At 38.1% G+C, this 12,877-nt stretch overlaps 1 protein-coding gene across 1 annotated transcript in view; it reads right to left on the bottom strand.

Annotated features, from left to right (window-relative positions):
- Positions 1–6,488: 6,488 nt before the first annotated feature.
- The window catches only part of klhl4 (kelch-like family member 4), a 29,141-nt gene continuing 22,752 nt past the window's right edge, over positions 6,489–12,877 (bottom strand). Inside the window, exons 9-12 of the mRNA XM_086257992.1 lie at positions 11,756–11,918; positions 10,584–10,796; positions 8,864–9,035; positions 6,489–8,490 (exon numbers count right to left, since the gene is read on the bottom strand). Coding sequence (XP_086114118.1) covers positions 8,431–8,490; positions 8,864–9,035; positions 10,584–10,796; positions 11,756–11,918 — 608 coding nt within the window. The 3' untranslated portion in view covers positions 6,489–8,430. The remainder of the gene's footprint in view (positions 8,491–8,863; positions 9,036–10,583; positions 10,797–11,755; positions 11,919–12,877) is intronic.

Below are 12,877 nucleotides of genomic sequence, written 5' to 3'. Positions count from 1 at the left end.
CATTCAGTTTACAGCATGTTTTTTTGTACCCAGCAGCTTTTCATCTTTGATATATCTCTAAATATAGGAAGGTGGTATTAGCAGCACAACAATCTGTGAAGAACTTACTATTTTTAAAACTAATGTTTAGCATTTTATTAATATTCATTTTGAATTGTTCATGTTCAGAAACCTTTTGTGGATGTTATGGGAGTTAAAACCAAGCATTAATATCATTAATAGTTTCTTCTTTTATACTTGCAGTGAGGTCTGTTCAAGGCATGCTGCACATTTCCAAATTATTCTCCATGCAGTAAAGAAGCAATTTTTAAGATTCACTTATAATACATTGTAAATATAATTGGTAAATACATACTATATAAGTGTTGAGTATTAAGGAACATGTGATTTTAAGGGAAACCAGTTTAGAAAGGCTGCAAGTTAATTTAGAGTAAGAAAACATATTTCCAACAGTGTTGTTTAGGTTAAATCCTATCAATAACTCATTACTTATCACTGACTTGAAGAGTAGTTGACTAATTACTCTACAGAAAACAAATTAGTTGCCTTTTGTCTCCAAGGAAACAGTGACAAAGATGCCTTCAAACAACTCTAAAGGCTGTAGGTAAAATGTATGTGAGTTAAGATAATGGGGTTTTAAGAATTAAGATCGGGGTTCAGATTCTGGGAGTGACATTTTTCTTTTTTTGACTTTGATTGCATCAAAAATACAGACTGTTAGCTAAACTCTGAGCATACAGTATTTATCTGTTTAATTCATGGACATTTCTGTTGTGTTGCACATGTAGAATTGCTGCACAATTGCCACCTCCGTTTTTTGTTTGCAGTTGGCCACATGTTTTTAACTGAGTTTTGTCAAGTTTTTGTTATAATCTCACCCTCTATTCTTCAGCTCTGACAAACCCACATAGGCCTGACCCAAACTCTGCAGGGTGTTGGACATTTGTTGGCTCTTTATCCATTCCAAGACTCTCCATTATGGCTCTGGATGACAGATGAAGATATGCCGATGTTCTCCCTCAGGCTGTAAAGCATAAGGTCTAACCTTCCGTACAGCAGAAGTAATGGTCCACACCTTTAATTGTCGTGGGCTGTTCATCTTCACTAACAATAGCAGTAAGCAATGGGTCTGGGAAAGAAAGGCAGTCGTGTCTGACAAAGGAAGTGATTTAGTTCTGGAGGCAATTCGTAAGCGGTCGTTGCACGGGCAGCAGTAATGTGCAGAGAAAGATCATATAGGGTAAGAGGCATAGCAGACACAAGAGTGGCACACAAGCAATGCTAGATGGTTTTTTTCTCCTATTGCAAGGATTTATAAGGAAAAAAGCTGTTAAAATATATATTGTGTGTGTCCTTCAAGGAGCTATGCTTGTGTTATTGAAGTGGACATGATGTTCTCTGAATTATGGCTACTGCAAAGACTTAGAAAGTGAGTTGGACAGAGCAACTTTGTTCTCATGTCTGTATCTGTCAGAAAACAAACAACACATCTCATTTAAAGAATTGAGCTGCTTGCGTATGTGATCTTTTTCAGGTCTTGATGTTTTCTCATTATTCCATTTAATGTCAAAACACCATTTGATGCTCAACTTTCAAAGGTCTGCATTAGGTTTTGTATTTCTTTATGCCATACGAGCTTCCGAAGAAGCAAAACTGCTGTGAAAAAAATGTGCCATTGATGGGTGACTAGTTTGCTGTCTGCATTAGACACATAAAATAAGGAATATACAAGTGCAGTTACCAAATTAAAGTGTGTTCCCTGGGAAAGTTGAGGCCCATTAAAATGATAGATTGCATGGTGTATGCAAAGGGATGCTTTACACCCACAAAACAGTCTAATTGCATTCATTCCTGTGAGAAGTCCGTAAATGTTGAATCTAGATTCTCAGGCGTATTGGCAGCAAGCTGCTAGACAGCAGATGACTAGCTTCAAACGAGTAGCGAGGGGGAGGGTTGTAAAATCTTGACAAACAGTGAGAGCCAGCGTCCACATCATCTCTCGCCCCTGACAGGCTTCCCCATGCATGAATTCAAAGCTGGTAAAACCATGGCTGGATTCATTTTGATCTGACATCCATCATGTAGATCAGTGTTGTGGTTTCACTGTACTGTGTCCACGATAAGATGTTTTGGCAATCGGCCCATGACATCTGTTAGAGTCAGTCAAGAGAATCTGGGACCAATTTGGCATTTGTGTCAAGTTATTGTTGACTTTTTGATTTGAGTGCCTTTCATTCATTATACAATAGTCACCAAGGTATGCGATCTAGGTCTGATTGAAAAACTTGCTTAATTTGAAGATGTCATTATCTGTCCATGAAGCTTGTCGCTGTGTCCTAATTCTCCAACAATTATATATATATATATATATATATATATATATATATATATATATATATATATATATATATATATATATATATTAGGGGTGCAACGATACACAAAATTCACGGATCGGTTCGGTTCGATACTTTGGTGTCACGGTTCGATATTTTTTCGATACAAAAAAAAATATTCATGCCTTTTTAGTTTGTCATTTATTAAAATTATAAATATATATTTTAACTCAAAAGTACAGTTTTTAAATTTAATGTTTGTGAAACAAAAAAGTAATAAAAAAAATAAAAATATCTCAGGGCTTGCAAAATTTCAAAATCCCTGATAGCCCTTCGGGCAGGGACTCTTCAGTTTTTGGGTGTCCAAAATAAATTTAAGTAGCCCGAATAAAAAAGAGAGCAATTTTTTGATTGATGTTTTGTTTCCTGTTTTGTTTCCGTTACAATATTATACTTTAATGTATAATATTGTAACGGAAACAAAACATTAATCAAAAAATTGTTGAAACACAAATTACAACATTGTATAAAAATTACAATCATCAACTCAAATACTTGGTTCTAATTGAACAGAAATTTCTATGAACTTGTAAGAACTGTGTAGGACATGAATCAGTCTGTGTCAGATCCTGAATTTGAAATTTCCACTGAAGTCACGGGTAAGAGGCAAGTGGAACCAAGAACTAGGACATTTGCTGGACGGCCAACACGTTAACGAGCTAACTGCGCTAACACACTAGCTCCCACCCATGTAATTGAGCATTGCGTGGCACATCCAACATACTGTTTTACTTTAGTCCATGACGCGCTTACCTTCAGGGTCATACGTCACATGAAAACCAAAATAGTTCCAAACGCCAGATCTGAATGAGGGTGGGGGAGGTTCAATTTGCCATGTTGAAAGGAGAGCTTAACTTCTGTCTCACTAGCTTGCCCTGCGCTCAGTGAATCTGCGTTCGACTACTCCGCCTAGGCTGCACTGTCGAGCGCAGATCCACTGAGCGCTCAACACAGACAGCATCGGTCAGAAGGACAGTTGATAACATAAATTAAAAATTTTGTATTGTTTGATACATATGTGTACCGAACTGAAAGCACTGTATCGAACGGTTCAATATCGATACGAATATCGTTGCACCCCTAATATATATATATATATATATATATATATATATATATATATATATATATGTGTGTGTGTGTGTGTGTGTGTGTGTGTGTGTGTGTGTGTGTGTGTGTCTGAATTAGGAGGGCCTGCAGGAGGGACTGGCAAAAGTGTTATTTATTGGAGGTAAATGTGTTTTGTCTTTCATGTACTAAAAAATCCATTAAGAAGTAAACGACACAAAATGCTACAATATCAGTGATGGTGTGAGATGCACCCTAGAAGCATTTTGAAGAGTCAAGGGCTCTTTGATGGTTATTGCTGTAAAAAGAAAAAAAAGACACCCATGAAAGTTGGTGGACTGAGACAGTTAACCATGCAGTGGTTTCCTTAACAGCGCTGTCCAAATCCACTTAGAGAACCCGTCTCATATCTGCATTATAGAACTATAGCATAACAGTACCAGCTTGTATGGCTAAAGCATGGCAGCATGTGTGTGGAAGGCGTTAGGCAGATGGGATGTGTCTGATATTTCTCACTCAACATAATGAGACGGGAATGCGCTTCACCAATTTTAGGGCCCGACTGATGGCAAGAGACACAGTGCCCACTCATACGGGAGGGATCTTTCCCCTCTTCAAAGATAATGAGATGACAATGTATTCAACTATCATTAGATAGAGACAGGGTTTGGGGGGAGGATAGAGGGAGAAACGTTCTACAGCACTTGTCTGCTGCCTTTGATCAGCCTGAAAAGCAACTGTCACTCTCTGTATCAGTGCTGGACTCATAAAAGCTCAGCTAACTACTTTATCACTGTCAGCGTCACTAAAAGGCTGTAGTTTGTAGCGTACGTGCATTCTCGAGCGGGTGATTTTTCAAGCTCACCTGGATTGTTATCTGAAAATGAACACACATCTCAGCGGTTAGATATTGTCCTGCTGCCCGTGTGATGTGTTAAATACATCGTCTCTTGCTGAATTCAGTCGTTTGACAAAAAATTGTTGCAGTGTAAAATCAATTTGCCATCACCTGGGAAGAGAAGGCATACCATTTTGCCTGACATGGCACTCCATTGCAACATGTCAAAAGTGCCATGTTAACAGGCTTATATAAGCACGCTTGACGGGACAATCTTATTCTAAGTTGACAGTTTGTTGTGGCACTTGTAGAGGGATCCATCTAGTCTTTAGTCCCCATGGTGAAGATCTCTCGCATGCTGTTTTTTTTTTTTCATTCTCAGTCTTTTAAGAACACTGTGTTTTGACATATAAGCCGTCAAAATCCTTTCTTTTTTTCCCAGAAATTCTTCATTTAGTATTAGGCTAACTGATTCGTTCTGAAGTTATCAGACTATATTTTGACAGAAAACAATTATGCAGTAAAATTATTTCTCTGGAGAAAAATGTGTTTGGCGAAATCCACAGTTCTCTCTGTGTAAGATTTTATGTTTGTGATGCAGTGGTTTATGACTTACAAGAACTCGAATGTCCCCTAAATCCAAAAAATACTTATTATATAAGAAAGAAACTTTGTAAACATACTCTGTCTCCGCAACCAACAATCAATATAGTAAAATGTTTGCAACTCATGCTGTGTTGTTGCATCTTTCTCCCATCCCTTTCCATCTCTGTTTGCTGTCACAAAAAGAATAAAATATGAGGGAAAGTTGCTTCTTCAGTCCTAGAACTATATATATATATATATATATATATATATCCCCCAAAAGCTAGGCACAGACCTAAAGGAAAAAAATAGAACAGTCTGTCAAGCTTTGTCACACAATTATGAGACATTGTTCAAACTTTTGTGAAGCCAAAATCCTTTTAAAACCTGACAAGTCAGAACTCATCTCGTTCAGAAGCTTCAAGCTCCCCTTAAAACTCAGCAAAACGCTCATTCGAAGGTAAGAGAACAAGTTGCCTTAACATCCAATTTCCAAACATTTCATCATCATGTCTCAACAATTATGCAGGGTTATTAGCTCAAGTATTTGTCCTTGGCATCCTTAATGCCGGTTGACATTTATTATGAACAGTAATGGTATTGGAGATTTTGATTTGCCATTAGCCTTAGTAAGTAGATCCTCTGCAGTGCAACAGCACCCTCTCTTGATAATTTATGATAGAATTACCTCACCGTACAAGAGCCTACAGTATGCGTGCAGGATACTGGTGGAACAAAACTCAAGCAAGGGATGCATATTCCATATTTTGTCTCTAAACCTCATTGAGAAAACAGTGAATTAAATATTGCATTGCAAATGCTTTTTGGAACATGTGCACTGCAAACTGATCGCCCATTACTACCTTGTGCTGTGCTTTCTCATGGTGCATACAATCCACTTGTCTTTTTCTCAGAGCTTTAAGCACATTTTATAAGTCATACATGTTTTATCGGCTCTTTCGCAATGCTTCAGAAGCAGAGGAACCAGGCAACAAAGCATGTATTCGAGTAGAGTCAGCATGGAAATGTGCAGCGTGAAAATGCTAAACATTGCATTTCAGCTAAATGAATGCGAATTTAAACATTTCATTGTTTAAATCTGCATTGAAATCTGCACGAATCTCGGCTGAGCTCAGAAACAGTCAAGCTACTCCACCCATTGGGATCTTAATATTTTATATATTTTTCCAGAGGTGTTCAGCAACATGTTGTGGCACAAACACATTTTCTTGGGCCCTTGAAACTAGAATTAAATTTTGATTTGAGGCAGTGGATCTTAGTTCAGTCACGTAGCCAATTCAGTGTGTATCCATGTGTGTACTGCAGCTGTTAACCTATTACTAGATTGACTTGGTAAAGCAGCTTAGTCTGACGGTGCTGTTAAAGATTAGGCAATACTGAGGTAAACTATGAGATGAGTATACAGAATTCTGTATATTTGCATCTTGTTGCAATCTTCGCAGGACCAAATTGAATAAAGTAATTCTAATCATCATGGCCCCATATTTCCACAGCACTGCATCTCAAATTAATGTACAGATATATACTGAGGAATTCCACATTTTACTTTGAGAGGTGAGTTTAGATCAAAGCTATTATCCTTTTATTGATTTCCCTCATGAGCTCTGGCAGGAAAAGATGCAGATAAACAAAAATAGAAAGCTAGAGAAGACGATTAATCTTTACATTACGTGAAAAAAAGGAAAGTGCAAAAGGGATTTTTTTCCTGTTATGTGTCTAATATGCTGTGTATTTTAAAATCACCAACAGGTTCCTGAAAATTAAAAAAAAAAAAAAAAAAGTGCACACGTGGACACATAAGCCAATATTATGTATGCGAAAGTGATTGAAATCTTACCAAACAAGCTAGAGGATGGTGGGTTGAAGGGACTATTTGAAGGGTAAACAATGGGGAAAAAACAAAGGCAAGCAAAAGCATTTGGTCCTCATTCTGTTGATGGGAGATTGAAAAAACACAGCAATATCAACAAACATGCTTGCTTGATTTAAGAAGAGGGCACTGCAGCGAAAACAAAACTAAGGTTAACGCTGACAGACATCAAAGCAGCTTCCAAGCCTGTTTAGTCAAAGAATCGGTTATGTTTACTTGAAGCAGAACAACAAGAGTAATGAAAATGTGCCCGGTGTGGGGCCACAACTCTAAACATGGATTTGATCATGCAGAGAAGACTGAAGTCAGTTTATTTATTGGTTCTCATGCTGTACAAAATTATGATAAAAACATTAGCATTTGGCCCCAGAACGTGTTCGAATTACAGTTACAAATTATTAAGAAGAAGGTCGTAATGTTTCGTTTTTCTAAACAGTTATATACCAACTACAAATGTAAAAATTCGAAACATTTGCAATAGTGAAGTGCTGTGGCAATCAGGTTTCCTAGTGCTGCAGGTAACGTGTAAAATAAAAGCTGTCATATATTCACATAGCTGGTTTAGATGCACCTGATTCCACTGCAAGGGTTTGTGATGAAAAAAAAAAAGATCTATGTAACTCAGAAGGTCTTATATCCTTAAAAATACAGACAGGACGGTAATGATCGTCATATATAATATTATGTAAATCAAACGAAACATTCACTCGGCTAGCATGCCCAGGAAGGAAGCCAAATGAACAGCAATGACTGTAGTGATCTGAGGGCGCTGGTTTAGGCATGATCCTATAAACACAAATGTCATTTCAGAAAGTTCACAAAAATCTGTACAGCAATGTGAAATATCAATGTGATATATTTTTCTGTAATTCACAAATTTGTAAACCTTTAGAACATGTAACTAGTAACAAGACATCTAAAACAAGCAAATGACTTTGGTGTTTTTTAGCTACAGGCTTAAAAAAAGCAAAATAAAAGCAATAAAACGTCTAAATATTTTATTCAGGAAAAAAAGATCATTTCATTGCTTTACTTCAACCCTCAGTGTTCACAGTGGTCTCCTATGCTTCAGAAGTGATTCTGACCACCCATGAGGAAAGACACTGGTACGGTTATTTCTATTTGTTACAACAATTTTCATTATAGTGGCTATAAATGGAGATTTAATCCCAAAAATATATTGTGTGAGATGGTACTGGTACGAAATGTTTGCGTAGAAATGTAAACTAACCTGGAGTTTGGCTTATTTGTTCAGACTGTAAGTTTTAAATGTAATCTTGCAGACATTCACATCACTTTTCATAAAACTAGTATAACAAAGCCGTACAACAAAGGCCTGGCGCTGATTCTCCGCAGCTTGGCCGAGTCTATGAAAATTCTTGATTGGTCGAGAATGTGAAGAATGTGCAGTGCATTCCAGTTTCTGAACAAGTCCTTCCCAGTGGGCAGGCATGTCCACTAATGATAGCAACACTGGTTTATGGGCAAGGCTCTGTCTGTGTTTCCCTCTGAAAATTCTGGAGAGGCGAGTTAAAGTAAGAAAAAATAAAAGCATGACTCTCAAAGGAACCGTCCTTGATCTGTTGTTTTGTTTGTCCACTCTTCTTTGCTGCTCCCTCATTTGTTACCCATGCTGTTTTGAGACAAAACGCTCAAGGCAATTTCACCACCACCACACAGGCGCCTGCCCTGCCAATGTTAAGAGGGACCTCCTACAGGAAGACAGAGAGGTACACATCAGTCTTTCATGTAAGGATGGCTTTTTAAAAAAATCCTGTTTTACTTCATGCTGGTAAGGAGGTCAAAGGGTCAAGATTTAAACCAAAAAAACATGCAAAAAGAAAAGCAACTATAAAATATTGATAGGATTCAGTCACTTCAGATTTAACTGAAGCGGTGATGTTGGTTGTAACTGTTCTAGCAAAATATCTGCAGTTCTATTAAAGTTTTATTCTTTTTATAACTTTTTAAACTATTTATTTTTCTCCGCTGGATTTTTTTCATACTTTTTCTAATCTAAAATAGTAGGAATATATTTCATAACTTTGTTTTTGCAGTTTCATTAAATTGAGTTAATGCAATTACCTCAGTCCACTCATTGTTCTGTGCATCGTAGGACTCCACAGTGTTCAAATACGACTGGCCGTCATATCCGCCCACTGCATAAAGTCTGTCACCCAGCAGGCAAACACCAACCGCATCCCGGGGAACACTGAGGGGAGCCACGGTGGTCCAGGTGTCCGTCTTTGGGTCATACCTGTAATTAAAATATTTGGTTGAACAACTGGCCTTGCATTACATTACTCAGTATGGCGAAACAACATTTTCTCTAAAAGTTCATTTACTCAGTCAGTCTAACAGCATCTCATCCCCACTAATTGGAACGGCCTTATGTTCCTCCTGTTTAATCACAGATGTCTGAATGGTCACAGAGAACTAAAGTGAAACATTAAAGCAAAAGACAAAGCTGTCTTTCCAAAAGCAGCTGGCAGATGCTCGGTCCAGGGAGAACTTGACTCATCAGACAGAATTTTCCACAGAAAGATTTTTTTTCATCTGTTTGTCCATATTGGAAGTTAAGAGGCATCATTTGATTTACTTTTTATGCTTATGAACAAAACAGTCACTCAAATGTTTAAAAATCCGTCCACTATGGGAAAAAAGTGTGAATTGTGGTTGTTATTATTAAGTATTGTGTGCTGCTTGTTAAAAGTACATCAGTAACAATGTATATCGAACGGCTCATCCAACTTATCCCAGTTGGCAAAGTTAAAGAGGCAAGGTACATCCTGAACAGGTCACAGGGCTAACACAGAGAGACAGAGAACTACACACTACCATATACACAAGTACATAATCACCACTTAATCTACCAAATGTGTGTTTGGACTGTAGGAGGAAGACTGAAGACTGAAAACTTCTACTCACAACTTCATCTGCTAATAAGGTGCAAAGAAAAGAACAAAAGTTTAAAGAGGTTGAAGCTCCAGCAACACATGCGGTATGAAGAACAACTTTATTGCCTGACCAGCAGATTTCAGCCTGTAGCCTTGCAACATTTTATCTGTTTTAGACTTGCTCTTCATGGAAGAACAACACTGTACCGCTTTCAACTTTTGCTCTGCTCTGTGTACCTTGAAAGTTGTGCCAGACATCTCTACTCTGTTTGCACAACCTTTTATCTTTGTGAGACACACTCACCGTGGAAGAACTGCATAATACCAGAATGCTACAGGCTGTTTCAGCTACAGGCTGAAACATGTGGGTAGAACAGTAAAGTTGTTCTTTGTACTAGGGGTGTATCTGGAGTTTCAGCCTCTTGAAAGGACCTACTCAACCAGTAGGTATAAACCTCTAAAGTTATACAGTACTGACCAGTGCATCACCATGACAAGAGGGAATATATATATAAATATCTGAGTAAAATGTGATGTCCTAGAAAAAATGATGTCTGTATTTTATCACAAAAAACAAAAAACAAAAAAAAAAACAGTTACGTGTATTTAAATCACGCCAATGGGTTTACCTCAGGTTTGGACTAAAGAGGATATTGTGGCCACCAGATGGTGCCAGATACTATAACATAAAACCATGTGTAGCAACAGTGGTCTCTACAATAGGGTATTGCGTAATGCAGACATGTCTCCAAATGCAGGAACAGGGTGGGGATCAAGAGGAATTCCTTTTTGTTCCTTTGAGAAATTTTCCTAACTTGACCCCACCCATTACTGAGTTCAATGAACATCAGTCCAAACACACCATTGTCTTCTGTGTACTCTGGAGATGAGGACGTGCATTTACTGACCTCTCAACACAATCGGAGAGTCTAGAACAGTGGTTGGAAGCAGGGGCATCGTGTCCTCCCACGGCGTACAGGAAGTTGTTGTATGTTGCTACACCCACTCCTCCTCGTCTCTTGGTCATTGGTGCACACATGCTCCACTTGTTGGTGTGTGGATCAAAGCACTCCATCGACCTAAGACAGGAGCTTCCATCTCGACCACCAACTGCAAATAGTCTGAAAGATTCGAGTAAATTAAGCAAAATTATGAACGAATATTCGACAAATGAGTAGCCGCTGCGTGCTTCGAAACAGAATTGTTATCTAAACATTATCAGAACAGTGATAGTAAGACAGATTGTAGATGATACGGTGCTGAGCAGAACGTTTTTCAAAGATAGTTTTCTTAGATAAGAAAAGATAACATCAGTGGGTTAAATGTAGCTTGTAGCTCAAAGGAGCAGCAGCTTCTTTTCTACTTCAGCACACAAACATATTCAAATTAGGCCGAAAGCTGGTCTGTTATTTGCCTAATTTACTTTTAAATTGTGTTGTAAGGTATTTAATACAAACAAATACATCAAGTGTTTTGCATTTATGGAGTCTAGATTATACTGTATAAATTACCACACTAATCAGAGCAGCCTTTGCTCCGAGCTGCACTGTTGCACAGCCACCTTGGAGTTTATCTGACGCAGACCACAAAGGAAGTATAATGTTGTCGAACTAATAGTGCATTAATACTGTGCTCCAGCTTTTCCTGGACCACTGCACTGTGAGTTACACAACCATACTTGTTTTATTTCATGCTCAAATCCAGCTGCAAGTTTACTGCCTGCAAAAACATTTGTTCCAGCAAATCAATAGCTAAAACTGACTAAGAGGTGCAGGAATAAAGACTAACTGTGCTATCCTTATATGCAAGTTTACTTCAGTCAAGTAGAAAAGTAGAATTTATGGACGGCAGCACCCTAAAAAAAGAGCATACTCCAATTAGACTTCCTTTTTAAGTGTGAATTGCCTGCAAATGTCTGCCTTCTTAGTACTAATTTGCAGAGGGCAATGGCTTCAGAGGCAGGCAAGCGGAAATACAATAGCACACTTTGCATTAAAGTTTAAGGTTGCACATTTTAATTAAAAGGCTATGATGGGATAGTCAAACAGGTTAGACAAAGATGGGGGTCATAGCAACTTACTTTCCATTAAGTGCTGTGACTCCCATAGTGCTCCGTGGTGTCGACATGCTGGCCACGTAGTTCCACTGTCTGGCCTGTGGGTCCCAGCGCTCCACCGTGTTGAGATAGCTCCAGCCGTCATGGCCTCCTACGGCATACATGGGACCCTCCAGCACAGCAATACCTGCAGAAATAGAAATAAGAAATGAATGCTATCCAAACAATTAATGCTGTAAAGATAAATAAGATGAATTGTCCCATTAGATACTGCATATGAAAAAATCAAACGCTATAAATATTTGCTACTATAAATATAACGAAATAAAGAGAATATTTAATATTTTATATGCGTGTTTTGATCATGTGTGATTTTGTCTGCATAATTATATTAAGTTGTTTCAAATGTTCATGTGTTTACCTCACTGAGGTTAAATGAAACAAACATTTTTGCCAAAATTACATGAAAAAGGTATTCGAACACAGAAACCTTAAAACATCTAAGAGAATAATCAGTGAAAGAAGTCCAAAGATTTCCAAGTGAATGTTATTCTTAGAGAGTCTGAGCAGAGATACGTTTCTCATTTTAGAACAGAGCAGAGTGAGTCAACCAGCTGGCCAAAGCTATTCAGAAAACAGGAAGACTATAAAACTGCTTTGTTATTCCTCGTCCCCCAGTCACATAGGAATGGTTATTTCCACCAGCGTCAATGCAGAGGGTGCTTTAGCACAATGGATTTTTATATGAAAACACTTATTTCCTTTGGTGAGAGTTCAATTATTTAGAGGAAACATGAGGACAAGACCGCATTCAGAGAACCTCGAGTGACATAAACACTGTCAAATGAAAACTGGTCTTGTAGTGAGGCTTCTTTTTATTACTGGCTTGTGGGTTGGGGATAAAAAACAACACGTTTTTTTCCTTTTCTTTACCCATAAAGCACACAGCAGGAAATGGCTATGCGGGGATGTTGGTAGACACTAAGTTAAAACATATTCAGAATGAAAATATGCACAAGATAAGCAAAGCACCAAGAGATATTTGGTACGTGAAAGATCAAAGACAGCACAGGTAATCTGTACAGTGTGATCTCCTGGGCTTGCTGATACCTCCGACCACACTGTGTGAGTGAGCTGAATGCTTTG

This window comes from Aulonocara sp. 'chitande type north' Nkhata Bay, linkage group LG2 (assembly GCF_057382095.1).
Source record: "Aulonocara sp. 'chitande type north' Nkhata Bay isolate Kocher_YH1m ecotype deep benthic linkage group LG2, A_spYH_male_GT1.1, whole genome shotgun sequence".
Lineage (NCBI taxonomy): Eukaryota > Metazoa > Chordata > Actinopteri > Cichliformes > Cichlidae > Aulonocara > Aulonocara sp. 'chitande type north' Nkhata Bay.
The sequence above is the reverse complement of the archived record's forward strand: the minus strand, read 5'-3'. Positions and strand labels throughout refer to the sequence as shown.